We start from the raw sequence: 27,021 nt of genomic DNA on the forward strand, positions 1-27,021 counted from the left end.
CGCAAAAAGCAATGATGCCCCTCTCTTCTGATTTTGGTCAGACTCACCTGGAATACCACTGTGTCCAGTTCTGGGCATCACAATTCAAGAAAGATATTGATAAGTTGTGACCAGAGAAAGGTGATCAAAATGATCAAAGGTCTGAAAGTCCAGCCCTATGAGAAGCAGCTTGAGCTGGGCATGTTTAGCCTGCAGAACAGGTGGTCAAGTGGGTGCATGATAGCCATGTTTAAATATTTCAAAGGATAAGTAGGGGGATGAATGTCTTTTCTGCTGTTGCAGACTACCATGCTGAGCAAGAGGTTCAAACTACAGAAAAAGAGATTCCATCTAAATATTAGGGAAAACTTCCCGATAGCAGGCTTGGGCCTAAATCAGTTTGAACGAAAATGATTTGTAATATTTGGTGGTTTGTTTCATATAATCTCCAAAAACAAAATAGGGAGGAGGGAGCCAAAAAACCTGGCAAAACGGATTAAGAGAACCAGATTTTATCAGCTACTAGAGAGGATAGAGTTAAGTCTGCAATATAGCTGAGGCAGGGGCTGCTGCGGGGCTCCTGGAGAAGATGGGATTATTGCAGTGTCTTTTTCTCCCTCCCACAGCAGCAGCAGTAATGTCCGTCCATTTTTTTTAAAGTTTCCTGAACTCCTCCTCCAGAGAGGGCCCTGCTGGGAACTTGCTTTCCCATCAGCACTTGCATGAGGTGGGCATTGAAAAGTCTCTGAGTTCCTCGCGGAGTAACACCCCTCCCGATTTGTGTAATTTCCCGGTAAACAGAATGAGGGACTAGCCATCAATGGACTCTGAAATTGAATGCCTTTTGGCCAAATTGCACACCTCTACCCGATAGTAAGAGCTGTTAGAGGAATGCACTGCCTTGGAGAAGAATCTCCTTCTCTAGAGGTTTTTTTTAAAATACAAAAATTGGAATGACCCAATTATGTGCATGGCAGAATAGGGTTGGTCTGGATAGCCCTGTGAGTCCCTCCAGGCATATGATCCTATTATTTTAGGTAAAGGAGATCACTATCCAAAGTTCTCCCTAGCTGCAGATCAGAATAAAATCTTTTAAGACATCACTGTACTGAAACGCAGACACAAGTAATCAAGAATGATTTAATGATTAAGACACAAAACATTAATAATGCAATTTTTTCAGACAAGCTAGAGGTGTTTTTTTTATTTTAGCACACATTTAGACAGCATACTTTGAATGGTGAAGCTGCTGTATGAAATATGTAAAGACTTTGCTCATCAGTACCTAGAAACCAAGACACATACACACAAATTTTGAGAGCATTAAAAAAAAAAACCCACGGACGCACACACACAGAAAGGAAACTGGTGCTGTCTCTCATTTCAAAAAGAAGCAAATTTTTAAAAAAATCAGCAAGGCTAAAGAGGGAAAACTTTCCAGTTCCCCCAAATCAAATGTGCAAAACCATGGTAAAATTGATATTTATCTAAATATCAAATTGTAATTAATAGATTAAACTGGGGCATATGAACAATAGGATGGTTTGACACAAATGAAGTACATTGGACTAACATGTTAATAGGCTAAAACTCCATCCCATTACACAGTGTATCTGTTAACTGACGCCTGCTTTACAATGGATTTATGTGTGATTTTACAGTTAACAGTAATTTCAACAAGCATTTCTACATAAATCTTAGACAAGGTAAGAAGTACAGGTGAGATAGACACTTAGAGAACGGAAACTCATTACCAACATGTTTACAAGGCTTCTCTGTGTAACAGTATGGTCCAAACACATCTCCCTTCCAGGCTATGGAAATCCACGGTTTGTTATAGGCACATTTTTAAAGTCAATGCATTGGACCAAAGGGCTGCTTGAATGAGTGAAAGCTATTTCTGTTTGCATTGGGACAGGTCCCTGAATTCTCCCTTCTTAGCCCCTCTTTACCTGCCTGACTCACACCATGTGTTGTGAAAGGGTCAGTCCTCTTATTTTGGGGGTCAATTTTTCAGGGTTAAAGAGAGCAGCAGAGGGAGGGCTCTGCCACTGGAAATACACTCCGTGTTTTTGAGATCCAACCCGATGCTTGCTATAGGAATAGCCACAAAAATGCAAACTTAAATACTAAAAAAGCCAAATACCAAAAATTACCCTGCAATCACTTTTTAAGATTTGGTCAAACATCTCGGTTAGTTTGGAAAATGCAGGCCCATCACAACACTGGCCATTTATACTGCTTTGCATTGTGTCTGACAAGTTTCATCCTGGGAATGTTTCTTTGAAAACTAACAATGAAAACAGTGTGTGTGTTACACCAGCTGCATCTTTTACCCAGCTACTTTCTTAAACGGTAGGGTTTTGTGTGTGTCAGGAGCGACTCGAGAAACTGCAAGTCGCTTCTGGTGTGAGAGAATTGTCCATCTGCAAGGATTCTGCCCAGGGGATGCCCGGATGTGTTACCATCCTGTGGGAGGCTTCTCTCATGTCCCCGCATGAGCTGGAGATGACAGATGGGAGTTCACCTTGTTCCCTGGATTCGAACAGCCGACCTTTAGGTCAGCTGTACTGCCAGCAAAAGGGTTTAACCCACTGTGCCATTGAGGGCTCCATCAAATGGTAGGTGACTCAAAACAACAGACTAAGGCTGGTTCATCTCACATTGTGTTGACAATTTTAGAAAGGAATGTTGTAAATTTCAAGTGCCAAGTTGTGAACGCCAAATTGAAAGGAAATAATAGTTCATGGCCGCTTTCTTCTTCCCTCTCTACATTCTCTCTCATCCAACCTTCCCAATCCTGGCACGCACCAGAAGTGGTGCTTGATCAATGTTGTGCTGGCTGGACACTGTGAAGACTGTAGTCCAAATACACCCGGAGGCTACCAATTTGGGCATGGTTGCTCCAGTGTTTGGAGAGCTGGCATCCCGATTCTACATTTTAAGTGCCAATTTAATGAACATTAAAACTTGATCAAGGCTTTCTTTAAAAAAAAAACTGCTTCGGACTTGTGATAAACAGAAATTTTAAAAAAAGGTACCACACATGATTTGATAGTTCTTCCATTTCAAGTCTCGGCAGAAATAAAAAATCCTACTTTTTCAATGATCATTACATTTCATAAACCAGTTGCTTGTAGTAGACTCAGGCCTCGAGGTTTCCACCATTCCAGGTTTCATGGTAGCTTCCTAACATGACAACAAATGCACACAGTGCATCTGAATGAATCATAAAAGAACTAGACAATGGATGTGGCCCCTCAACCGTCCATTACATACTTGCAATCTCCAAATACAGAACACACATAGACTACATCCATGATCAACAGTGTACACAAAGTATCTGCAAGTGAAGGCGCAGTCTTATTCAAATATCCACTGTGGGCATTTCCTCTCTGCCACTTATGAACATTTTGAAGATAGGAAACCTAATATGAACATACATATGCACCTTTCACAACCAAAAGTATAATTGTGTGGTTTGATATTTGGGGATCTGTACCACATTCTAATCTGTCTTCCATAAGAAAGTGCTCCCTAATATGAAGTGAAACATTTCCATACACTTGCAAAACAGTTGTTTTTTTTAAAGTTTTTGGGCCCTGCTTTTATTTTAATTTAAGGCATGTGTGTTTCAAACTACTGGAAAAATAAAAATAAAAAACCGAACTTCATTGGTACAAATTACAATCACATGCATTATCTACAGTTAAAAAATATGAGTTTGGATTACAGTTCTGAAATAGTGAATTCAGCACCTATCTTATTGACTAGTAAGGCAACAGCAGTGTCTCTATATATACATATACATACATAAATATATGTATATATGATATATATATATATATACTACAATAATACTCCCTTCCACAGTTTATCCCTGGGTATGTGACCCCCTCAGTATGATCAACATCATCAACTTTAGCCTATGGAGAGTTTCTAGGATGTTTTGCACTGGTTAAAGTCCTACATAAATCAACACTATTCTAGGCAGGAATAGTTACAGTAGCTGTCAAGAGTTATCAGTGCACAACACATATTGTGCTTACAATCAGATGATTTGTTGTTTGTTGTTGTTTTTGCCCAGAATGTCAAAAGGGTTTCTCAGTTTGGTCTTCAATCCTTTCTTTGTTTTCTCTGCTTCACATTGTTCTCGAGGGAAGAAAAGCTATTTGTGTACCCGTTCACAGCCGCGGACCCATTCTGATACTCTTTCCTTCTGGAGGGTGCCTTCTTGTTATAAGTCTACAACACACACAGAAGTCAGCAGTGAGTTTTTCTTTTACTTCAGCAATAAAAAGAAAGAAGCACATTAGCTAATGCAACAAGTATTACTGAACAGACATTCACCATCCCTACATGTTGATGAAAAATTATGCTGATCAGAACTAATTCAGAAAGAGCGGTGAAAGACTATAGCTAAGTTCACAAACTATTGTTTGCACAAATCACAGCTTCCTGACCCTGAGTGAACCAGGAAACTGTGGCTTATGGCCAACTAGAAACAAAATCTTCTTCTCAATCTCTCCTTTATTTATTTATTTACTTACTTATTTACAGTATTTATATTCCACCCTTCTCACCCTGAAGGGAACTCAGAGCAGATCACAGAATACATGCACGGCAAACATTCAATGTTGCTATACACTGACAAGACAGACGTAGATAGAGATATATATAGGCTTTCCCATCTTCGGCATCTTGGAGGCTATGCTCGGTTCTGGCCACAGGGAGGTGGGGGGTTGTCACTCCATTTTCCCTGCCAAAGAACTTTGTTCATAAACTTCCTCCTTGATTGAATAACTGGCATTTTTCAGGCATTTCCTTAAATACCTCCCCACTTAGGTAAAGGTAAAGATAATGGTTTTCCTCTGACATTACGTTCAGTCGTGTCTGACTGTGGGAGTTGGTGCTCATCTCCATTTCGAAGCTGAAGAGCCAGAGTTGTCCATAGACACCTCCAAGATAATGTGGCTGCACAGAGCGCCGTTATCTTCCTGCCGGAGTGGTACCTATCTATCTACTCACATTTTCGAACTGCTAGGTTGGCAGAAGCTGGGGCTAACAACGGGAGCTCATGCCGCTCTGCAGATTCAACCCTGTGACCTTTTGGTCAGCAAGTTCAGCAGCTCAACACTTTAACCACTGTGCCACCAGGGACTCCTCCCCGCTTAAGCGGTACCTATTTATCTACTCACTTTGCTGTTTTTGAAACTGTTAGGTAGGAGGAAGCTGGGCTTATCTCTTTGTTCTTAGTTTTTCAAACAATACTTTGGGAAGCTATCTGAATGAAGCCCAGAAGTGGGTAAGATAGCTGAATGTGGTTCAAGAATCTCTCTCACTTTCTTTTGCTGGTATTGGCTGTGTCCTATTGTCCAGGAAAACAGATAAGCAGTATTTTGGGAAATAATACATTGCTCTTTACTATGCTCGGTTCTATTCATATTGAAAGAAAGAGAGCAAATGTGTTGTATTGGTTAAACATGCTAGACCAGGATTCAGCAGGTTTTCATTGCTTTTTGAGATTCAGTATGACCCCTGTATCTGTGGGATCCATTGTGTCACTTACTATCGTACAAATAAATATGTTATCTCAAGGGATCTGATAAGTCCTTCAGTATGGATCTATCATACATTTTCACTGCGGATTGACCATAGAGTAATGCTAGAAAACCAAGAAATGCTAGAGCAGTGTTCTCTGTAGGCATTTTCTACATCTTCCAGTATGACTCTCTACAATATGATGCCACTGGAAGTAATTCATTTCAATAGATTTACTATTATCAATGGTTTTAAATATCCACACTAATACCAGGAATGTGGGGAGTATGGTGGGGGTACTACAATATTTTTAGACATTTAATCCTGGAACAAAATAATCTCAAATTCATAGGCAAGTGGCAAATTAAAACTCTGTGGCTCAAAAATACATTGTGCCTCCAGAACAATGAAAGAAATTGACTACGTTTTTTAAAGCAACAAACTCCCTATGTATCGCTACTTTTCGCCAACTATTACAGATGTCAGTGAAGATGACTTTGAGTTGGAATGTGCACGTATAACAGATTTTAAAAAGTAATGAAACCACTCATCCTTTAAACTGTATAAATTGCATTAAAATATGACTCAGTACCATGGCACAGCAGATGCCTCTATGTCCTATCAAACCATGACTCAGTTGTTGTCAACTAACAGAATCATAAAGTTGGTAGAGACCTCATGGGCCATTCAGTCCAATCCCTGCCAAGAAGCAGGAAAATTGCATTCAAAGCAGCCTCAACAGATGGCCATCCAGCCTCCAAAGAAGGAACCTCCACTACACTCTGGGGCAGAGAGTTCCACTGCTGAACAGCTCTCACAGGAAGTTCTTCCTAATGTTCAGGTGGAATCTCTTTTCCTGCAGTTTGAGGCCATTGCTCCATGTCCCAGTCTCCAGGGCAGAAGAAAACAAGTTCGCTCCTTCTTCCCTATGATTTCCCCTCACATCTTAATACATGGCCCTCTTCATGTCTCCTCTCAGCCTTCTCTTCTGCAGGCTAAACATGCTGAGTTCTTTAAGCCGCTCCTCATAGGGCTTGTTCTCCAGACCCTTGATCACTTTAGTCGCCCTTCTCTCAACACATTCCAGCTTAGTCAACATCTCCCCTAAATTGCGGTGCCTAGGGTTGGACACAATATTCCAGGTGTGGTCTGACCAAGGTAAAATAGAGGGGTGAGTTCCCTGGATTTGGACACTATACTCCTATTGATGCAGGCCAACATCCCATTAGCCTTTTTTTGCTGCTGCATGACATTGTTGGCTCATGTTGAACTTGTTCTCCACGAGGACTCCAAGATCTTTTTCACATGTACTGCTCTCGTGCCACGCGTCCCCCATTCTGTATCTTTGCATTTATTTTTTCTGCCTAAGTGGAGGATCTTGCAGTTGTCCCTGTTGAACTTCATTTTGTTAGTTTTGGCCAATCATCTCTCTAATCTGTTCAGATCATTTTGAATTCTGCTCTGGTCCTCTGGAGTATTGGCTCTCCCTCCCAACTTGGTGTCGTCTGGTGTCCCAATTTGGTGTTGTTTGCAAACCCTTCGTCATGAGCCTGATTTGTCTTCCAAGATTGGGAATTGCTCAATACAACGAAACTACAAAACTAATGTTTGGGGTATAGTGAAGATGTATGTATGTCTTGTGTCAATAAGTTAAAGATTTCAGAAATTGATTTTGATATATCAGCTTTCCAGTCATTAAAAAAATAACAGTAACAGCATCATCACCATTACCACAAGGAGCAAAAATAATTTACCTGAATATAGAAATTTGTGAAAAGGATAATTAAGGAGATCATGTAGCCTATCTGGAAATACAACCATCCCATCGGAAATCGACATGGCCAAATAACTCCACAGCTTGTCTGGAAGATTGTCAGGACAAACTGAGTCTATAAGAAGGGAACAAAAGAGAGGGAAAAGTCACTTTAAGTGAGAGAAGAGATACACAATAAGCAAGTTCATTCCATCTGTTTGCTGTGAAGTATGAATACCAAGATGCCCTTTTTCTGTTGGCTCCCCCATGGAATTTTATGGTTCACCTGTTGTACTATGGAGCCACGGTGGTGCAATGGGTTAAACCCTTGTGCCAGCTGAACTGCTGATGGAAAGGTCGACAGTTTGAATCTGGGGAGCAGGGTGAGCTCTCGTCTGTCAGCTCCAGCTTCCCATGCAGGGACATGAGAGAAGCCTCCCACAGGATGGTAAAACATCCAGGCGTCCCCTGGGCAATGTCTCTGCAGATGGCCAAATTTCTCTCACACCAGAAATGACTTGCAGTTTCTCAAGTCACTTCTGACATGATTTTTTAAAAAAGTTGCACTCCATGGGGTGAATGTTGGAAGACAGACATTATTGGCATGTGATTAAACTTAGAACTTTACAACTGGCAGAGAAATTAGGGAGAGATTTGGGAGGGAAACCTCCATAAGAATAAGGTACTTGTTATCTTTAACTCTTGATTATATTGGTAGCTCCAAGTGTCCAAAAAAGCACACTTTTCTGATCACCAACACAGCAAACTTTTGAAAAACACATTGTTCTCCACTAGACATAAAAGTAATTGAGGGTGAGGAGAAAAAGAAATCAACAGAGGCCCCATTTACACTGGTATCTAAAATCTGCCTTTGATCCTGAGTAATCTATGGCCAATGTGATGAATCACTGATAGTACTGGCCTACACTTTGATTGATTGTTATCACAGATAGCCATCCTGCAGGTCCCTTTGGGGAGATGGTGGTGAGGTACAAATAAAGATGATGATGATGATGATGATGATGATTATCACCATCTGCTTTGAACTGGATTATATGGCAGTATAGACTAAAATAATCCAGAGCAGATAATCTGGATATTCTATGGCTGTATAGATGGGGACAGAAAGTGGAGTAACATGAAATCTCAGTTTGAATGCACTGATGAAGATTCACTTTTAACTCTGAATGTGCTGCAGTGTAAAAAAAAAATGAAGCTCTTGGGTGTTTGGCAGAGGTGTGGCTTATGAGCAGCCTCCTGTGGTGGTGGTTGGGGGAGATCTACAAACACACAACTACTCACCAGTTGTCCCTGAGTGATATATTTCTTCCACCAGAGATATGGGCGCATGGATGGAATAGCAGATAACCCATAGTAGGAATACATGAGGACATGAATAAAGCTGTTAAAAGTGGCACCAAAATAGGCTGTAAGTGGGAAGAAGAGAGATGGTTTTAAGATCCTTTGAAACAGCTTGCATTATGGCAACATGTTAAAAGTTAATACTCAATGAACCTGTAAAAGTGATAGTACAAAATTTTGGAACAAAAAAGCCTTGACATACTAGCATAAGAACAAATGAATGCAAATTGCTGCAAATAGCACATATTGGCTGCCTAAGGTCACATCTGCCATTTAAAGTAGATGCAAGTGCTTTAAATAATGTTGTATGTTTTTTTTCCCAAAGTGCTGTCACAGATAGCATTTTTCTGAGGGTGGGACGAATTGCTATAATTCCGTCTCATATTTTTATCCCAATGACCATGTAGAGCAGTGGTTCCCAACCTTTTTTGACCAGGGACCACTCTCCAACATTAGTACCAAAAGGGTTACGAATCAGTTTTTGGTCAACTTTAGATTTAGTCTGGTTATTTGGGGTGCTGATTCAGAAAATTGCATTGGATAGACCACATCAGCTCTAGTTTATGATATAGAGCATATGCCATCCAGTAGTTGCCATCTGCTTGCCCACAGAAAACCATATTTAATAAGAATTGGCACTATAAGAGGGTTTTGTGAGACCAGTCACTCTCGTTGCAACGATGTAGTAACGGTAAGGCCGCAGACCATATTTTAATTCTTGCAGATCACTGGTGATCCACAGACCCCACGTTTGGAACCACTGATGTAGAGCCAGCCTGCAAAAATTGTCAGAGATGTTCATTTCCACTTTTACGGGGCTGCAGGCAGAAGGGCATCTTCTGCCTATGAGTTAAATAAAGGTGGCAAGACATTTTTAGATCATTCTTTATTCATGGCTAGACTATTTGGGTTGGTGGGAGTTTGAATATCTGAAGGAGCCATTGTTGCTCATCCCACAGTGTAAAACTTGCACCAAGACTGTATCTGCTGTTTTGCATTTAAATCAGTGCCACATAGTGGGCTCACAGCAACATATTCGGTGCATGTTCCTCATCCAGCCAGGGCATCTAAGCCTTATAGATGTCTCCTTGGCTCTACCTTATGTTGGGTGAGGCAACCTAGACAGCAACATCATGGCAGCCCTGTGCTTTTTTTAGACCACCAACAGGGAAACGAGGATGCATGGGTGTCAGTACAAGAATCAGCTTGTCAGTGTTCTGCTGTGCCCACAGGGAGCCACTGCCATGTGGAGAAGCTTCCCAGCAGCTGCCACGTGGCATTCTTTGGGGAGTCTGCTGCCTAATTAAAACCAAAACAGCAACAACAGCACTGCAGGAGACAAATAGCTGAGGAGATGTAAAGCCAAGCAAAATAATGACAAGTAAGGAAGCATCAGTCAAGCTCTGGTAAGGCAAAGGATTTTTAATAGGGCCATTTTTCATTGCCACCTGTATAACGAAACCAGCTGTAAAGTGTCTTTCTGTCCAGAAATCAGACGGATCTAGCTTCACCAAATGTCAGTTTTGACTCTTAAATAATCAAAGTTGTGTATGTGAACATGGAGACTCATTAAGAAAACCCAAAGTTTTGTTGTCAGAGATTCTGACAACAAATTAATATCAGGGACACAAAAACAACAATTGGCCAGAATGCAGGATCAGATTGACAGATGGGTAATAGTGGATTCATATTCACAGTCCCTACATGAGAGAAAGATTCTGTTGGTGATTTGATGTGTTTGCATGATGTTTCTGCCCAACACCAGCCAATGAGGCTGTAACCGTTGCACTTCTTTGATGCAGCCTTTTTTGATGCTGGGAAGGGGGAATGTCTCAGCTGCCAGCAGAACAGACCTTCTCTCTGTATAGCTCAGTGGTTCTTAATTTGTGGGCCGCTGGTCTACGAGCCTCCTTCCTCTTTATTTCTTTATTTTATTTTATTTTTATTTCCACTCCTTTCACACCACCTGCCACTCCTTCCCTGTTGCTGACCATTGCACATGTTCTGTATCAGAAACTAGAGCTGATGTGGTCTATCCAATACAATTTTCTGAATCAGCACCCCAAACAAAATTTAAAGTTTACCAAAAATTGATTCGTAAACCTATTGGTATAATGTCGGATAGTGGTCCCTGGTCAAAGTGGTCCCTGGTCAAAATGGTCTCTGGTTAAGTGGTCCCTGGTCAAAAAAAGGTTGGGAACCACTGGTATAGCTGATGCCAAGTAAAGTCATGGGGCATTATTTCTGGAGATGTTACTTAGCTTTGCAATTAAGACAGTTACATAAATATCAGATGTAGAATTCTCGCCACCATCATTGCAAATTTCTAAAAGATCTAACCTACAAAATCAAAAGCCTTCCTAGTCAAGTAAATATTCTCCTGAAAAGTCTATCCATATGCATAATAATAACACACAATCTTAAAATGAAATGAGACCTATAAGAAATGCATACAGGTCACTCCCCATTTTCCAAGAAGTATTGTAAGAGCAAGGAACCTCATCTCCTGGACTCAAATCCTATAATCTCAATCTGACATGGAGCAGAAGACGTGACTGTATGGTCAGCATAGCTACCAATGCACTTATATATTCTCCAAGCTCTTATCTGGCCTTCTTTCCCATTCCACAAGCCTCTCCTCGAACTTAGTTTACTGCGGGAAGAGCTTTAAAGTGAGAAGCAAAAGAAAACATGGGGTATTTGGGGTCCCATCCTTTTGCCTTTGGCTCCATGCACCACTGCAATGCACCTCCTTAAACACACATTTGTTTTCTCTTGGGTCAAAAGTGTTTCCATATTTCAGAGTTGCAAAAATACTTACAGTGACCACAAGGCACCCAGTTCATAACAAACCACCAGATGTTCAACATAGTTGCATGATGGTAGACATGAAGAACAGTGATCTGGTGGTTATTTTTCCGTAATATAAAGAAGATAGTATCCATGAATTCAATGAGCTTCGAGAAGTAGTACCACCAGAGGACACGTATGATCTAAAGAGAGAGAATAAACAGTTCGGTTGTTTGCTCAACCAAGACAAATTTTGCTGCCTCCCACACAACAAGATCCCAGTGATCAATTATAGCTATGAGACCATGTCTGCCAGAGGTGAGATGCTTCCATATTTTGCTGAGAGGCGCAGCAGCAGCAAGGAATTATGGAATTACAAGTTCAGTGACAGATCACTGAAGTAAACACAAGATATACAGAATCAGCCTCAGTATAACATGTACATGAGATACGAACCCATAGTTATATTTTCTACCTAACAGTAAGTCCAACCCTCTTCTCCAGATAGGGCCAAGTCTTTTTCTAATGGTCAAGCACCAACTCCTATGACAGTGGTTCTCAACCTGTGGGTCCCCAGGTGTTTTGGCCTACAACTCCCAGAAATCCCAGTCAGTTTACCTGTTAGGACTTCTGGGAGTTGGAGGTCAAAACACCCGGGGATCCACAAGTTGAGAACCCCTGCCTTATGAAAATCTAGCTATTTCCACCCACTGCTGGAGTCTCACCTAAAGCAAGTGGCTTCCTCTAGCTGCATAGTAGACCCAGGCACCTAAACCCATATATAAAACTCACTAGGCTGAATGCTTTCCTCAACAAAATACCATGTGTGTTCATCTCTAGTACAGAGAACTGTGCAATTCATTACAAAGTTCTCAATGGGACCCGGAGTTACTGAGGGTTGTTGTTGTGATTTTTAGTTGGTGGTGGTGGTGTTAGTATTGCTTTTCTTTTCCTTTACATAATACACAGGTGGAAGATGCAATGTTTCATGCAGAAAGTCACTGATCTAATCTCTGGGAACGCCTGTTATGTAGGATAAGAAAGTTCCTGTCAAATTCTAGAAAACTTCCGCCAATTGCTGCCTATGGCATTTCCTCAGTGGAAGCAATGCAACTCTAGGGAGTTTCTAAACCAATTTGCAATACAGTAAAGTGAGCAAGTTTGCTATTTAAAGTCATTGCTTCACTGGGTAGGACCAAGGTCTTGTGCACGCCTACAAGAGTTGTCTGGACAACAGCCATAAAGCTGGAGGTGTGACTAAACCAAAAGCCAGTCCTTTATGTGCCTATTTAAGTAGGCCTCGGGTGCTTTGAGAGACACAAGGGAGATATTTAATCTCTATTCCCCTTCTGTAATTTCTGAAGAAGAGTGTGAGCAAGCAGAAGATACTGCCACTGTATTCCCTAAACGGAATGTGCTTTCTTCAGGCAGAAGAGAATAAGGCACAGAAAACTGTTGCTGTGGAAGAAGAGCAAGACTTTTTCAATAAACCTCAGGCAACTATCATGTGAAATGATTGACTGCACTGAATCCACAGATATACAACTATATGTTATCAGTAGGAACTCTTCAAACTGCAGTCTGAGACTATGGGGAGAAACGGAATTTAGAAAGGTAACTAGACATTGCGCAGGTATAACACAGTACAACAGCTCATTTGAATTCGTACAACTTCCTCACAAGTTCCAGATAAGTCCTTTTTTTGGCTCTTTACTCCATTAGTTCTTGAGCCACTGTGCTATAACATTTGGACATATGAGAGGTTGGTTGCTCCCATGTCGGTGAAGCAGTTAATCTATCCAAATTTTAATCCAAATTTTAAATGTGTTATTTATTGATTTATCATATCAGGAGTGAACCATCAGTTGTATAGTATTTTAAAAAAACACAAAGTATTGTCGAAGGCTTTCATGGCTGGAATGCCTGGGTTTTTGTAGGTTTTTCGGGCTATATGGCCGTTCTAGAAGCATTCTCTCCTGACGTTTCACCTGCCTCTATAGCAAGCATCTTCAGAAGTTGTGAGGTCTCACAACTTCTGAGGATGCTTGCTATGGATACAGGTGAAATGTTAGGAGAGGATGCTTCTAGAACATGGCCATATAACCCAAAAAAACCTACAACAACCCAAAAAACACAAGGTTTGCAAACATGGCATTCTATTAAATGTCCTTTGACCAGTAGCTGGTCACTTGGAGTGCCTCTGGTGTTGCTATAAGGAGGTCCTCCATTGTGGCAGGGCTCAGACTGCATTGTAATAGGTGGTCTGTGGTTTGCTCTTCTCCACACTTGCATGTTGTGGACTCTGCTTTGTGGCCCCTTTTCAACCTAGGTTCATTTTCATAGTTACACAAGGAGATGAGAAGCAGTCGTAACTTTAAAAAAAAATTGACATGGAGTGGAGTTGTCTCTAAGTGTTGAGAGTGATATAAACAATTGTATGTGATCCTAGGACCATACTTTGCACAAGGCTGCCCTAGGAAAAACCCTGGCTTGTTATTGGAAAGACAGGGCACTGTTCTTCCAGTACAAAACACTGGTTTTCCTGGGATAGGAAGAGACCAGGGGTGTAGCTACCAGGAGTTGGTGATGGGTAGGTGAGAAATCAGGGCAGAACTCACAAAATTGTCCTTCTGTCTCCAATCACTAACATTGCAGAGAATTTGACATTGATTTTTTTTGTTGTTGTTGGTATTGTGTACCTTGGAGTCACTTCTAAGTTATGGTAACCCTAAGACAAACCTATCACAGGGTTTCCATGGCTGAGGAGGGAACTGAACCACCGATCCAGAGTCATAGTCCAATGCTCAAACCACTGCAATGTGCTGGCTCATGCCTCAGAAATATTTTAGGACTATTTGCTCTGTTCATATTCTTTTGATAACTTGAACATTTTAAGTTTTTAAATTACTGTAAAGCTAGAAATTTGGGATCTGAAGGGAAATGTCATTGGAGAAGCAAATACTTATTGTAGGGGCAATTGCCTCAGTTTGCTCTCCTTGTAGCTACACCCCTGTAAATTGCAAAGAAGCTAACCAAGACCCTCAATTCGAGCCTTCCCAGAAAGATGTACTTGCTGTCTCTGCAATGCAGCCTCTTGTAATGGGCTTGCTTGTTCCTCCTCAGATTTAAAATATTGCTGCCGTGTTTGATCTAATTTTACCATATTCTACAATGAGCAGATACATTATGCATCTGTCTCTCCGTATTCTCCAGAGGAATATGGGAGATTCGGTTCCTTGTCTCTAGTTATTAATGTCCCTCCATTAAAAACTTGTCACAGGCAACTGTCAGTTAAATGTTTCATTAGAAGAGTTTAGTGCTATGATACAAAAGAATGGAAAATGAGGGAATTAAGTGATTAGGATTCACATTCTTTCATCAGCTATAATAAGTGGTGTAATTTTCAAGCAATATGGTCTGAATGAAGATGAATTAAAGATTGTGTCATATTTTAAAGCCCTATTCTCTCCCCCCCCCCCCCCCCCCAATTATAGGCTGACTTCAAAGTTGCTTTGCAAGAGGAATTTACTTATTGGACACTGACAGAGAAAGAAGTCTTTCTGGGACATTCAGGCAGGCTTGTGTAACATTTGGACTTTCACTACACTACGTTTGCCAACCCCCCTTCCTTGTTTTAATTAAGCATGATGCGGCACATTCATCGTGGTACACAAGACACAAATGAATATTCAAACATCCTAAACAGATGTTCCTTTTTAATTCCTGGAAATGTTCAAACCCTAAATTCCAAAAACATGAACCAAAAATGCATAATACTTATGACTCAAGAAATAAATTACAGCAGTGCTTCTCGATCTTTTAATGCTGCAACCCCATAATATATTTCTTCATGTTGTGGTGACCCCCAACCATAAAATTATTTTCATTACTACTTCATAACTGTAATTTTGCCACTGTTCTGAATCGTAATATCTGATATGCATGATGTATTTTCATTCACTGGACCAAATTTGGCACAAATATTCAATACACCCAAATCTGAACACTGGCGGGGTTGGGGGAAGGATTGGTCTTATCATTTTGGAGTCATAGTTGCTGAGATTTATAGACCTTGACAACTTGAACAGCTGCAACTTGAACAGCTTTTATCTATATATTTGGTTTGATTTAAAGATACCGCACTACTATTTCTGAACAATTGTACTTTCTTAATTGCTTTTTCCTTCAAATGGCTCTCTCATGGCATTCAGGCTACAACATGCCTTTTCTCTGAGAGGCGTTAATAGCAAGGAGTGTCTGTCCTTCCCGATGCAAGGTCTGTATTGACCTTCACTCTCAATGCAAGAGGCACAGCAAAACAGCAGCGTCAGCTCATAACATTACCTTCATATCAGCATCACCTCCACTGTGTGTATCCTGACAGAAGAAATTGTATCCTCCTTCCCACACTCCTGTCACCAACTAATGAGAAAAATAATAGTCAGCTATTAACATTATTGCATGCATTATTACATATTAAAGCTTATAAGATCTCTGGAATCAAGGAAATATAGTCTTATCCACAACCGGGGAGTTTTCACAGACATTACAAATATGGAGGCAAAGTAGCAAATGACAGCAAATGCACCCCACCCCCAAATGCTTTTTTGACTCTGGGTGACCATTATCCATAAAAAGTCAAGTTTTTTTTGGCACTTGCGGCCAAAACACCCACAAGAACCTCCTCTCATTCCGGTCAGTAAAAATAAAATCATAGAATCATAATATCCTGGGATTTTGCAGCATCTGGACAGCTGGATTAGCTCCATTTTGGACACATCCATGGTCCAGATGGATATAACCTCCATCAGCCTTTTCCTGTGCTGATCAGCTCAAGAAAGGGGATGGCTCATTCCAGTGTTGTTGTTGTTCCTCACCAGCCATGGAGCTCTCTGCAAGGTCAGAATGGAGTGTCCTCATTATCAACAAGAAAGAGGAGATTTCTCTCCCCACTTATTTCTGGTTGTGTGGGTGCCCTGATGTGGCATCATATGCGAATATGATGGCCAGGTGCTCAATGAAAACTCCATTGTCAACAGGAGCAGCAACAGTGACTTTGGACCTCATCCCACAGATTCCAGGCTCCATTCCCATGAATTTCAAAAATGGAGTCCCACGGGAGTCCCACAGGGGCCATGACATGATGTAAGGGGACTTTTGGAGAGGCACCATGGGACTCTGTTTCTGCAGCACATAGACATGGAGCCCAGAATGTATTTTGAAGAGACGGGTGCTACCCAACTCCAAATAGGGGGAAGATGGATCTCGACGGGGAAAGGATATGGGATGGCTGGCCACCCCAAAAGATGGACCTTGATGGGTGGGAACAGAGTAACAAGCTTGTTTTCTGCTGCCCTGGAGTCTAGGATGCAGAGCAATGGCTTCAAACTACATGAAAGGAGATTCCACCTGAACATTAGGTAGAACTTCCTGACTGTGAGAGCTGTTCAGTAGGCCTGGGTAACAACGGAAAAATTTGTTTCTAAAATCGATTTGTATTTGGGGGTTTTTTTTGTTTCGATATTTAAAATAATTACAAAATTTTCCTTTTAAAAAGTTCGATATTTACAAAATTTCGTAAATGGTAAAAAATTAACGAATCGATTTCCGAAACAATAACGAATCGATTCGTTAATGGCGGACGCGACCGTGAAATACGCTAAAAAACCTCCAAAACCTTCTGAAGCTTCCCTCTCCCTCTGTTGTTGACTGTTGGTGTGATATTATAATTTTTTTCACTAATTAAACCATAAAACTGGCCCAGACATGCGGAAATAATAACGAAACGACCTCAAAACAATAACGAAACGAATACAATATCGAAATACGAAGCATTTACAAAACGTTTTTGAAAATTCGTTTTTTTTAATAATTGCTCCAGAATGGTTCGTTATCGTTTTGTAATTGAAAAAAATTAACGAATTATTAACGAATTACGAATTAACGAAACGAAACCGCCCAGCCCTACTGTTCAGCAGTGGAACTCTCTGCCCCAGAGTGTAATGGAGGCTTCTTCTTTGGAGGCTTTTAAGCAGAGGCTAGATGGCCATCTGTCAGGGGTGCTTTGAATGCAATTTTTCTGCTTCTTAGCAGGGGGTTTGATTGGATGGCCCACAAGGTCTCTTCCAAATATGATTTTATGGTTCTATGTTTCTCTCTACTTTTCCCCGTTCATGAGATGAGGTCCATGGAGGGCAAGGTGATAGCCCAGTAGGGCGGATGCAGTTTTCAGCCAAATATGGCATGACAGTGCCTGGTGGATCTTGCCACCATCATGGTTGCTCCAGGGCCAGCCCACTGCATGATGCTCCAGACCAACCATGGGTTAAGTAGCCTTACGTTTAAATTCTGCTTCAGTCAAAATGACCTCCACTGAGTGACCCTAAAGCAGTCTTTCTAAACTATTTTTTTGTTGTGAGGAAAACATGAAGGGCAATATGCTGCATGCTATCCTAACTCTTTAGAGAAATAGTGAGATTAAAAAGTGTCACAGCATCAAATAAAAACAGCTGCCTTTTAACATGGATCTTAGTTCCGGGTTGGTGCACTTACTCCCACTAGTAATATTACATCATTTCAAAAACAAAAAGGAGAACTACAAATAAAGCCAGATAATCCCTCAATTTATTTATCTTTTCTGTTTACTTTTTTTGTATTACTAATGGAGCATAGCTGTAGCTCACAGGATTTCTACTAAACAAAAAATTTAGTACAGAAACGTTGCTAGTACTATTTACTTGGCATGTTTTCCTTAGCAACAAGCTATAGTTGGCAACGCTTTCTATTCCAAACATTTAACACTACAAATACTTTCATATTTAAGTTGAGAAAAGTTAGTCAGACATGGGAAACAAGGGCTAAACCATTCAATATAAATAAATAGAATAACTATTTTCTAAGGATACGTTGCTGCAACAACCTTGAATAGGTCACTCTTTCTCAACCTAAGAAGAATGAAATAGGAAACAACCCTGAATATATCTGGCTTAGAGGACCCCAGAATAAAGGGTCACAGTAAGATGGAATCAACTTGAAGATGCAGAACAAGAAAAGCATGGATCCCACCACAATTTCCTATCCAACTGCCTGAAAGGGAGACGTTAGCAGACATTAAGGTATTGCTAACTTTTTTAATACACTGCTGAGTCCAAAATTGTACCAATTTAAGTTAAGTAAAATGGGATTTCTATGACAGAAATGTAACAATTCCAGGCATTCCTTTGCTGTTCAGAGTAAACTAAACATCTGAAGAAGGAATCCATTCTCCTGAAGAGAGAAGCAATCTGCTGGACACATTTGAGCCAAGGCCAAAATATTTGCTCTGGAATACATAGTGCAGATGCCATTATCTCACTTGAACACTGACTTTAACACAGTAAGCATGATCAAGTGGAAAAGTAAATACAGGCTAATCATCTCAGGAAAAAAGAAAGTGCTCCTTTCATATCTGCTCAATTATTACAGCATTTCTCAAGTTATGTGAAGCATTAGAGATACGTTGCATTTCCTAGAAAATACCCCAGTTATTGTGGATTTATGTATGTTGGGTTGTGCAATTTACAATCTCTTCTGCAAAAGGTCCAGGGGGTAGTATCGGATAGTGTACCTCTTTGGAGGTACAATTTCCAGCAATTCCCCTCCAAAAAAATATTTCCCTCATTTTGCCCCCTCCTACAGCTACATGCTGAAAAGTGAGGATGGATATGTGTGTGTATATATATATATATATATATATATATATATATATATATAGTGTGTGTATATATATATATATATATATATATATATATATATATATATATATACACACACATATATATATATATAGAGAGAGAGAGAGAGAGAGAGAGAGCAGGAATCTATCTATCTATCTATATCTATATCTATATATCTATATCTATATATATATATATATATATATCTCCACCCACTCTTAAACATTAATTATAGGAGAGGAGGGGGGGGTATACATAGTCCCCTTAGGGAGAAGGGACAGGATATAATTAAAGTATTATTATTATTATTATTATTATTATTATTATTATTATTAAAATATCCCGGTTTCCCCTCTCCCTTTGTGCTTTCCATAGAGCTCAAAGGGCTATTAGATAGCTGTATCTTTTCCATATCCTGACTTGCAAGGAATAATAATAATAATAATAATAATAGCTTCATTTAATAATTTAATTTAAATATTATAATTTTAATAATATACTTTAATTCTAAGACTATTTTAAATTAATTTCTGGTGGACTTTGTAAATTGATATTTATATTTTTGTTATATATAGTTTAATTGATAGGCTATCTTACTGTTATAATTTGATCTTAGATGTCTAGTTTATTTTGGGATTTGGGTGGTTTTCCCTTTATTATATCTGTATTTATTGTTTATCAAGATATTGAACGTTTGCCTTTTTGCATGCTGGAATCTGCCCTGAGTCCTCTTGGGGAGACAGGACGGAATGCAAATAAAGTTGTTGTTGTTGTTGTATATGCAATCTACAAAAGTCTAAAGTTGATTTTGTAAACTGATTATTTTTCATATCTATCAGACGTATCTTGACCAAGGTGATCAATATGGGCTGGGCATTCTATTCCGCATACAAAAACTTAATCAGGCATAATTTACCTGTTTTTGCCCATGGCAGGTGGTGGATCTGTGCCTGCCAAACCTTCCCTTGAGGACATCTTTCCTCCTCATGGCAGCAATTGCCTTTCAATGGGATTCATAAAAGACTGCAGCTTTTTGATAAGAGTCCACAAGCATGTAATCCAAACACAACAACTGAGTTTAAATTCAAAGATGACTTGTTTGGTAACAAATTTGGCTGTGCTCCAAGACTGGATGGCATAAAAGGAAAGGAGTGGCAAAAGAGAATAGTGTGTATGTTATTTTACAAGTAAATGAACATATTCTAGGCTATGGCCTGCTACTCTGAGTGCTTATTCGAAATGCTTACTCAGAGTAGCCTGTTGAATTTCAGTTGTTACTCTATAGCAGTAGTGGAACTGTGGAGCCCTCCAGGTATTGCATTGAGAATTAACAGCCCCTGGTCAACATAGCAAACTACACTTCTGCTACTTCTGAAGCATAGCCGAATTCACACTTTTGGGTAGTTGCTCTAACTGCCCCCTTTTGTTTGTGTTTGAGGTGCCGAAAATCTATTGAAGATCCAAGAAAGATACTATCTGAGCACCCTTGATCCAGAATTCCAAAATGCAAAATATTCCAAAATCCATAATTCTGCAATGAGTGGCTGAAAGAGTGACAACTTTATGCTATTCACAACTTGATTATAAATGCCTTTGGGCGATGTGTTTCAGCTCTGTATATGAAACATAAATGAAGTTTGTGTTTGGATTTGTGTCCCATGTACAAGATATATTATTGTGTTCATGTATGTAAACACAAAATCCATCAGGGGGATCTAAAATCCCAAACACTTCTGGTCCCAAGCATTTTGGCTAAGGAAAACACAGCCCACTATCATCAGATGTCACAGTGATCCAATGATTATAAAGCACAGTGAAAGGAGCATTAGTCAGACCTCATACAATCTCCGTTTATTTCTTATTATTGAAATATTTGCAACCTGTCCTATTATCCAAGTATTCAGCATACACAGGCATTTCTGTTACTGAAGGGCTGATAAAAGCGGTATATAAATGATCCTCAATAGGGAGCTATCTTTTCCCAACCCTGCTAAATGCCTGCCTACAGATGTCACATTGCCTGCCTACAGATGTCACTGTCTACAGATGTCACATTCAACTTTTGGAGTGATTCCATCAGTGCTGCCTCCAAAAAATCCTACAAAAATCCTCTTGGGAAGACAGTGTCAGGGTGCTGGAAGAAGCAAAGACGACAAGCATTGAAGCAATGCTCCTACTCCATCAACTCCACTGGACTGGGCACATTGTCCAAATGCCCAATCACCATCTACCAAACAGTTACCATACTCCCAACTGAATAAGGAAAACATAATGTTGGTGGACAGGAAAAGAGATTAAAAAATGGGCTTAAAGCCAACCTTAAAAATTGTGGCATAGACACTGAGAACTGGGAAGCCCTGGCCCTTGAGCGCTCTAGCTGGAGGTCAGCTGTGAACAGCAGTGCTGTGGAATTTGAAGAGGCACGAATAGAGGGTGAAACATACCAAGAGGAAGGCATGTCAAGCCAACCCTGACTAGCCTTCCACCTGGAAACAGATATCCTCACTGTGGAAAAATATGCAGGTCAAGAATATGGCTACACAGTCACCTACGTGTCCACCACCAAGACACTACACTTGGAAGATCATCAAACTCGGGCTATGAGGGATCACCTAAGTAAGTAAGTGTAAGACTGTACAACCGCAAGAGCAGTTTCCTGCTATCTGGGCAAAGATCAAGTCCTCTCCAACTGATTCAGTATAGTTTAAGTAAGTTACATTCACTGGAAGAAACAGGCTTTTCGGAATGGGGGAAAAACACACACAGCAAGGTTCATTTTTTGGGGATGAAAATTCAATCATTTGCACTCACAGAAAAACAACTGCCACAAGTATTGCACAGGTAAATAGAGGACAGACCTCAAAGAAAATATGCTATTTCCCCCTTTCTTACCTCATAGAACATATACAAGGACAGCAGTGTAAGTCCAATATTATAGATGACTAGAATGCCCCTGCAGGAAAATGGCGGTCTCTTCTGCATATACTTTGGTCCTAACCATACGATTAATAAGTACAAGACGGAGAAAATGAAAGTCGGCGTGTAGTTGGTCAGGAGAAGCCATCCTTTTACTCTGGGATCTGAAAAATAACACATGTTTCATTAACTATATCTAATGTGACATAACGGCAATGTAACTGTGTTGATTTGACTCTCCTGTAAGAGAAGAAAGTGGGATAAAGAATAGAGGGAAGTGGTGCAAAGTTTATGGAAACACAAAAGGTAAACTTGGCAAATTTACTTTGAGACTTGTTTAATTTGGATTGCCTGGAAGATTATGGGAGATGCAGGGTTTTTCTTTTAAAAAAGGAGTACAACCAAACTCTTTTTCAAATTTTGGCACCTGCATGCCAGAATAATGGGGTCTTATAACTTCATCCCATGCCAGGATTTTCTTTCCCTGCTGCCGATCTTCAGCCAGGCCTTAGCAACAAAACCCGAAGGAAAAATAGCTGGTAAATACAGTTAGAAAGGGTAATTGTTCTAAATTATGCAATCCCCAAACCCAAGTCGAGAGGTTTTATTTAACTGTACTGTTGCTATGGGTAGGACAACTAATTGCACTCCCTTCACAAACTGCTGTTCCCAAAGGAGCATTTGATACCCCAGTCTTCATATTTATCTTTCAAATCCTGATGCCAAAGGCTTCTGCTCCAATTTACTTTTCATTCTCTCTTTTCAATTAACTTCCCTCTCCACCCACCTTGTTGCTGCTTTGTGATTTTAAATACAAGGGATTTTACGAGGGACAAGCTGCCCAACTCCCCATTTAATAGTCAAACTCACAGTCTGACTTATTTTGATACTCTTAAAACTGCCAGGCTTCTGGCAAAATAATGAATCTTCAAAACGATTACTTTTCTAAATAGGTCTGGACTCTCTTGTTTGCAGAGCTCTTGGAGCTCTTAGGTTTTACTGACTTGGGTGGAAAAGCAATTGTACTTTGGACATTCATATTTTTTTAACTGAGGCTTGGGGCCCAAGTCTTCGTTAAAATATTAACTGAGACTTAAATATTTTTAATTACTACTCATTGGTTGGCAGAGTTAACCCTTAACTACATTTAGACTGGCTCTACAATGTAGAATGAATACAGTTTACCACTTTAACTCTCCTGTTATAGAATCACAGGGTTGTAGTTTGATGAAGCACTGGCACTTTTTGGCAGAGAGGGCTAAAGATCTTGTAAATCCACAACTCTCATGAGTCCATAGTAAGGTAAAGATAAAGGTTTTCCCCTGGCATTAAGTTCAGTTGTGTCCAACTGGGGGTTGATGCTCATCTCTATTTCTAAGCTGAAGAGCCGGCATTGTTCATAGACACCTCCAAGGTCATGTAGCCGGCATAATAATAATAAAAAATAATAATAAAACTTTATTTATATACCGCCCTATCTCCCCTAGGGGACTCAGAGCGGTTTCCACATATGCAAAATAATACAAAAACATACAATAAAAAACATAGACACAAACTATGAACACAACATATACTGTACATTAAAATCAATTTCAAACCAGTTCCACTCTCATGACTGCATGGAGCACCATTACCTTCCCACTGGAATGGTACCTATCGATCTACTCACATTTGCATGTTTTTGAACTACTAGGTTGGCAGAAGCTGGGCCTAACAGCGGGACCTCACATTGCTCCCTGGATTTGAATCTGCGACCTTTCGATCAGCAAGTTCAGGAGCTCAGCAGTTTAACTCACTGTGTCACCAAGGGTTTGTCCATAATAGGCATGGGCAAACTTTGGCCCTCCATGTGTTTTGGACTTCAACTCCCACTGGCTGTTAGGAATTGTGGGAGTTGAGGTCCAAAACACCTAGAGGCCGAAGTTTGCCCATGCCTGGTCCATAGTATTAAGCCATGGCTGTTCATGCGGTATCAAACTGCATTCATTCTACAGTGTAAATGTAGCTTTAGATTTCCAAGAATCAAAGGGAAAGTAGACCTAAAATATGCAACACTAGAATATAAACAGACATATATAATCAGATATTCTCAAATAGCTATTATTCATCACACATGCAGTATTATTTTAACAACAAGAAACTGTCAGACAAACTGTCCTTGAAAATGTATTGCTTTTTACCACTTTTTCATTCCAGCCAATCTGGTCTGTTGGGTCAAAAATTGTCCTTTGCTCTTACTTACAGTCAGCCCTCCAAACCCACAGATTCTGCTTGAAAATATTCAAACAAAAACACTCCAAAAAGCAAACCTTGATCTTGTCATTTTGTAGAAGGGATAACATTTTACTACATCATTACATACAATGGATTTGAGCATAGCATGGATTTGGGTATCAGCAGAGGGTGCTGGGACCAAGCCCCAGTGAATGCCAAGGGCGTGCTGTCATGGGAAAGTTATGAAGCAGCAAAGAAGTCATATGTTCTGCATCTTAGTAAGTGTGCCTCATCTGAGGGATATCAAGATCGACTTTAGAAGAAGAGAATGCAATCCTTAGTGGTTCAGGAAATTAAAAATAGGACATTATCCTTTTTACCAATCAATAAACTGAAGTTCTTGCTGGGATCAAATATACCCCACAACTCAACTGTGGTCAAATTTATTTTTAATCCTAATCATAGAATCATAGAGTTGGAAGAGACCACACTGGCCTCCTACTACAACCCCCTGTCATGCAGGAAAAACACCATCAAAGCATTCCTAACAGATGGCCATTCAGCCTCTGTTTAAAGACCTCCAAAGAAGGAGCCCCCACCACACTGTTGAACAACTCTGACAGTCTGGAAGTTCTTCTTAATGTTCAGGTGGAATCTCCTTTCCTGTAATTGGAACCCATTTGGATCCTAATGCATGAGAGTTAACCATATGACGCTATGGAGGCCTCTCACACCATCAGACCGAACTAGCCTGCTCTGCCAAAGAATTGTACAGTTGGAAGAGACTACAAGGACCATAAAATAAAATGCTTGCATGAAATCCACTGGATGACCTTGGGTAAGTCACACTCTCTCAGTCTCAGAGGAAAGCAATGGCAAACCTCTTCTGAACAAACCATGCCAAGAAAACCCTGTGATAAGGCCAAAACTGACTTCAAGGCACACAACCATAACAAAGCTTCTGTCCTGGATAGGCAACAGTCCTTCAAGATTCTGAGCACAATCCTTTTAAATCGGTAAACCAAGATTTAATAGTTATAAATTCTATGTGCTGCCATTGAACTACGCCACCTAAAAGATAGGTTCAAATCTTTTTCAAAGAATGTAATTTGTTTGAATTGTATCCACAATTATTTAACATCTACTAACTGAGGGGTAATTTCAGTATTTGCAGTTCCAACTGTGGCTTTAAAACTGATAAGTTGTTTATGACTCTATTGACTGATTGAGATTTTGAGCATGGCAGTAATACGAATGGGCTTCTTATGCAAGTATTTCCATATCAGCAGTGAATACCAGTACTGTACAGCATTTTGACCTGTAAAGCTGAAAGAACATGTGGACTCACATTGTGTGCCAACTAGGCTCAGCCAACCAACAAAGGATGAGGTCAGTGAAGGTTTCTAAGAGTTTGAACAAAGGATGTCTAACACAAAGACATACACATACAGAGCTCACACAGTACACTGAGCAACATCCACAGAGACAGAAAAGCAGACATTCTGTAAATTATTGTTTGTGTTTTTGCTTTTTTTATTGGATTGTGTTATAGGGCTTGGCCTCATGTAAGCCGCCCCGAGTCCCCATTAGGGAGATGGTGGCGGGGTATAAATAAAGTTTATTATTATTATATGGTTAAGGAAGCTGTGACCTTCTACTTTATGGATTACAACTCCCATCAGCTTCTCTCAGCATTCCAAGGAGTCCTTTTGAGGAACATAGTGGATTTAGTGCAATGTAACAACAACAACAACTTTATTTTTGCATCACACCTCCATCTCCCCAAAGGGATTCAGGGTGGCTTACATGAGGACAAGTCTGATCAACATAGTTTAAAATATAACACAATAAAGTTCAAAAAACAACATCAAAAACAATATAAAACAGACAACACCATAACACAGTATAAAAACAGCCACTGAGGAAACAACCAATAGCCCAGTGGTTCTCAACGTGTGGGTCCCCAGATGTTTTGGCCTTCAACTCCCAGAAATCTTAACAACTGGTAAACTAACTGGGATTTCTGGGAGTTGTAGGCAAAAACAACTGGGGACCCACAGGTTGAGAACCACTGCAATAGCCTGATATAGTAAACAGTTTCTGGGCTTGGGCGGGAGGGCAGGTACAAATCAGTTATAAGGACAGGGCTAATGGATAAAGTGCAAAAGCCAGATGACAAAATTAGGAGTAGAGGGCAATATGAAGTAGAGCACTATATCTATGGCTAGGGGACCAGTAGTAAAGTGCAAGGAGTAGATCTTGGGTCATAGCTGGGGGCTAAAATTATCTGGGGAGCTGTCTAATCAAAAGCACAGTGGAATATCCATGTTTTTAGATCTTTACGAAAGGTGGACAGGGTGGTGGGTGCTAGTCTGATCTCACTGGGGAGAGAGTTCCAGAGCGGGGGGGCCACCACCGAGAAGGCCCTTTCTCTCGTACCCCACCAACCGTGTTTGTGACAGGGGTGGAAGTGAGAGGAGAACCTCCCCAGAAGATCTTAAAGATCGTGCAGCTTCGTAGGGGAAGATGTGGTCGCGAAAATAGGGAGGTCCCAAACCGTAAGCTGCTCAATTGTGTGTGGTGGTTTGAGTGGTGGACTATGACTTTGGAGATCAGAGTTCAAATCCCCACTCAACTATAAAATGCACTGGGTGACCTTGGGCAACTCACACTCTCTCAGCCTCAGAAAAAGGCAATGGCAAACCACTTTTGAACAAATTCCATGACTGGTTCGCTTTAGTGTCTCCATTG

General features: G+C 40.3%; 1 protein-coding gene across 2 annotated transcripts in view; it reads right to left on the minus strand.

The window, feature by feature from the left end:
- Positions 1-1,105: 1,105 nt before the first annotated feature.
- The window catches only part of ELOVL5 (ELOVL fatty acid elongase 5), a 71,389-nt gene continuing 45,473 nt past the window's right edge, over positions 1,106-27,021 (minus strand). For both annotated transcript variants that reach the window (XM_060788276.2, XM_060788284.2), the window contains exons 3-8: positions 22,033-22,220; positions 15,770-15,847; positions 11,457-11,628; positions 8,576-8,700; positions 7,275-7,409; positions 1,106-4,224 (exon numbers count right to left, since the gene is read on the minus strand). In XM_060788276.2, the coding sequence (XP_060644259.2) occupies positions 4,096-4,224; positions 7,275-7,409; positions 8,576-8,700; positions 11,457-11,628; positions 15,770-15,847; positions 22,033-22,220 (827 nt within the window). In that variant the 3' untranslated portion in view covers positions 1,106-4,095. The remainder of the gene's footprint in view (positions 4,225-7,274; positions 7,410-8,575; positions 8,701-11,456; positions 11,629-15,769; positions 15,848-22,032; positions 22,221-27,021) is intronic.

Source organism: Anolis sagrei, chromosome 1 (genome assembly GCF_037176765.1).
Source record: "Anolis sagrei isolate rAnoSag1 chromosome 1, rAnoSag1.mat, whole genome shotgun sequence".
NCBI lineage: Eukaryota > Metazoa > Chordata > Lepidosauria > Squamata > Dactyloidae > Anolis > Anolis sagrei.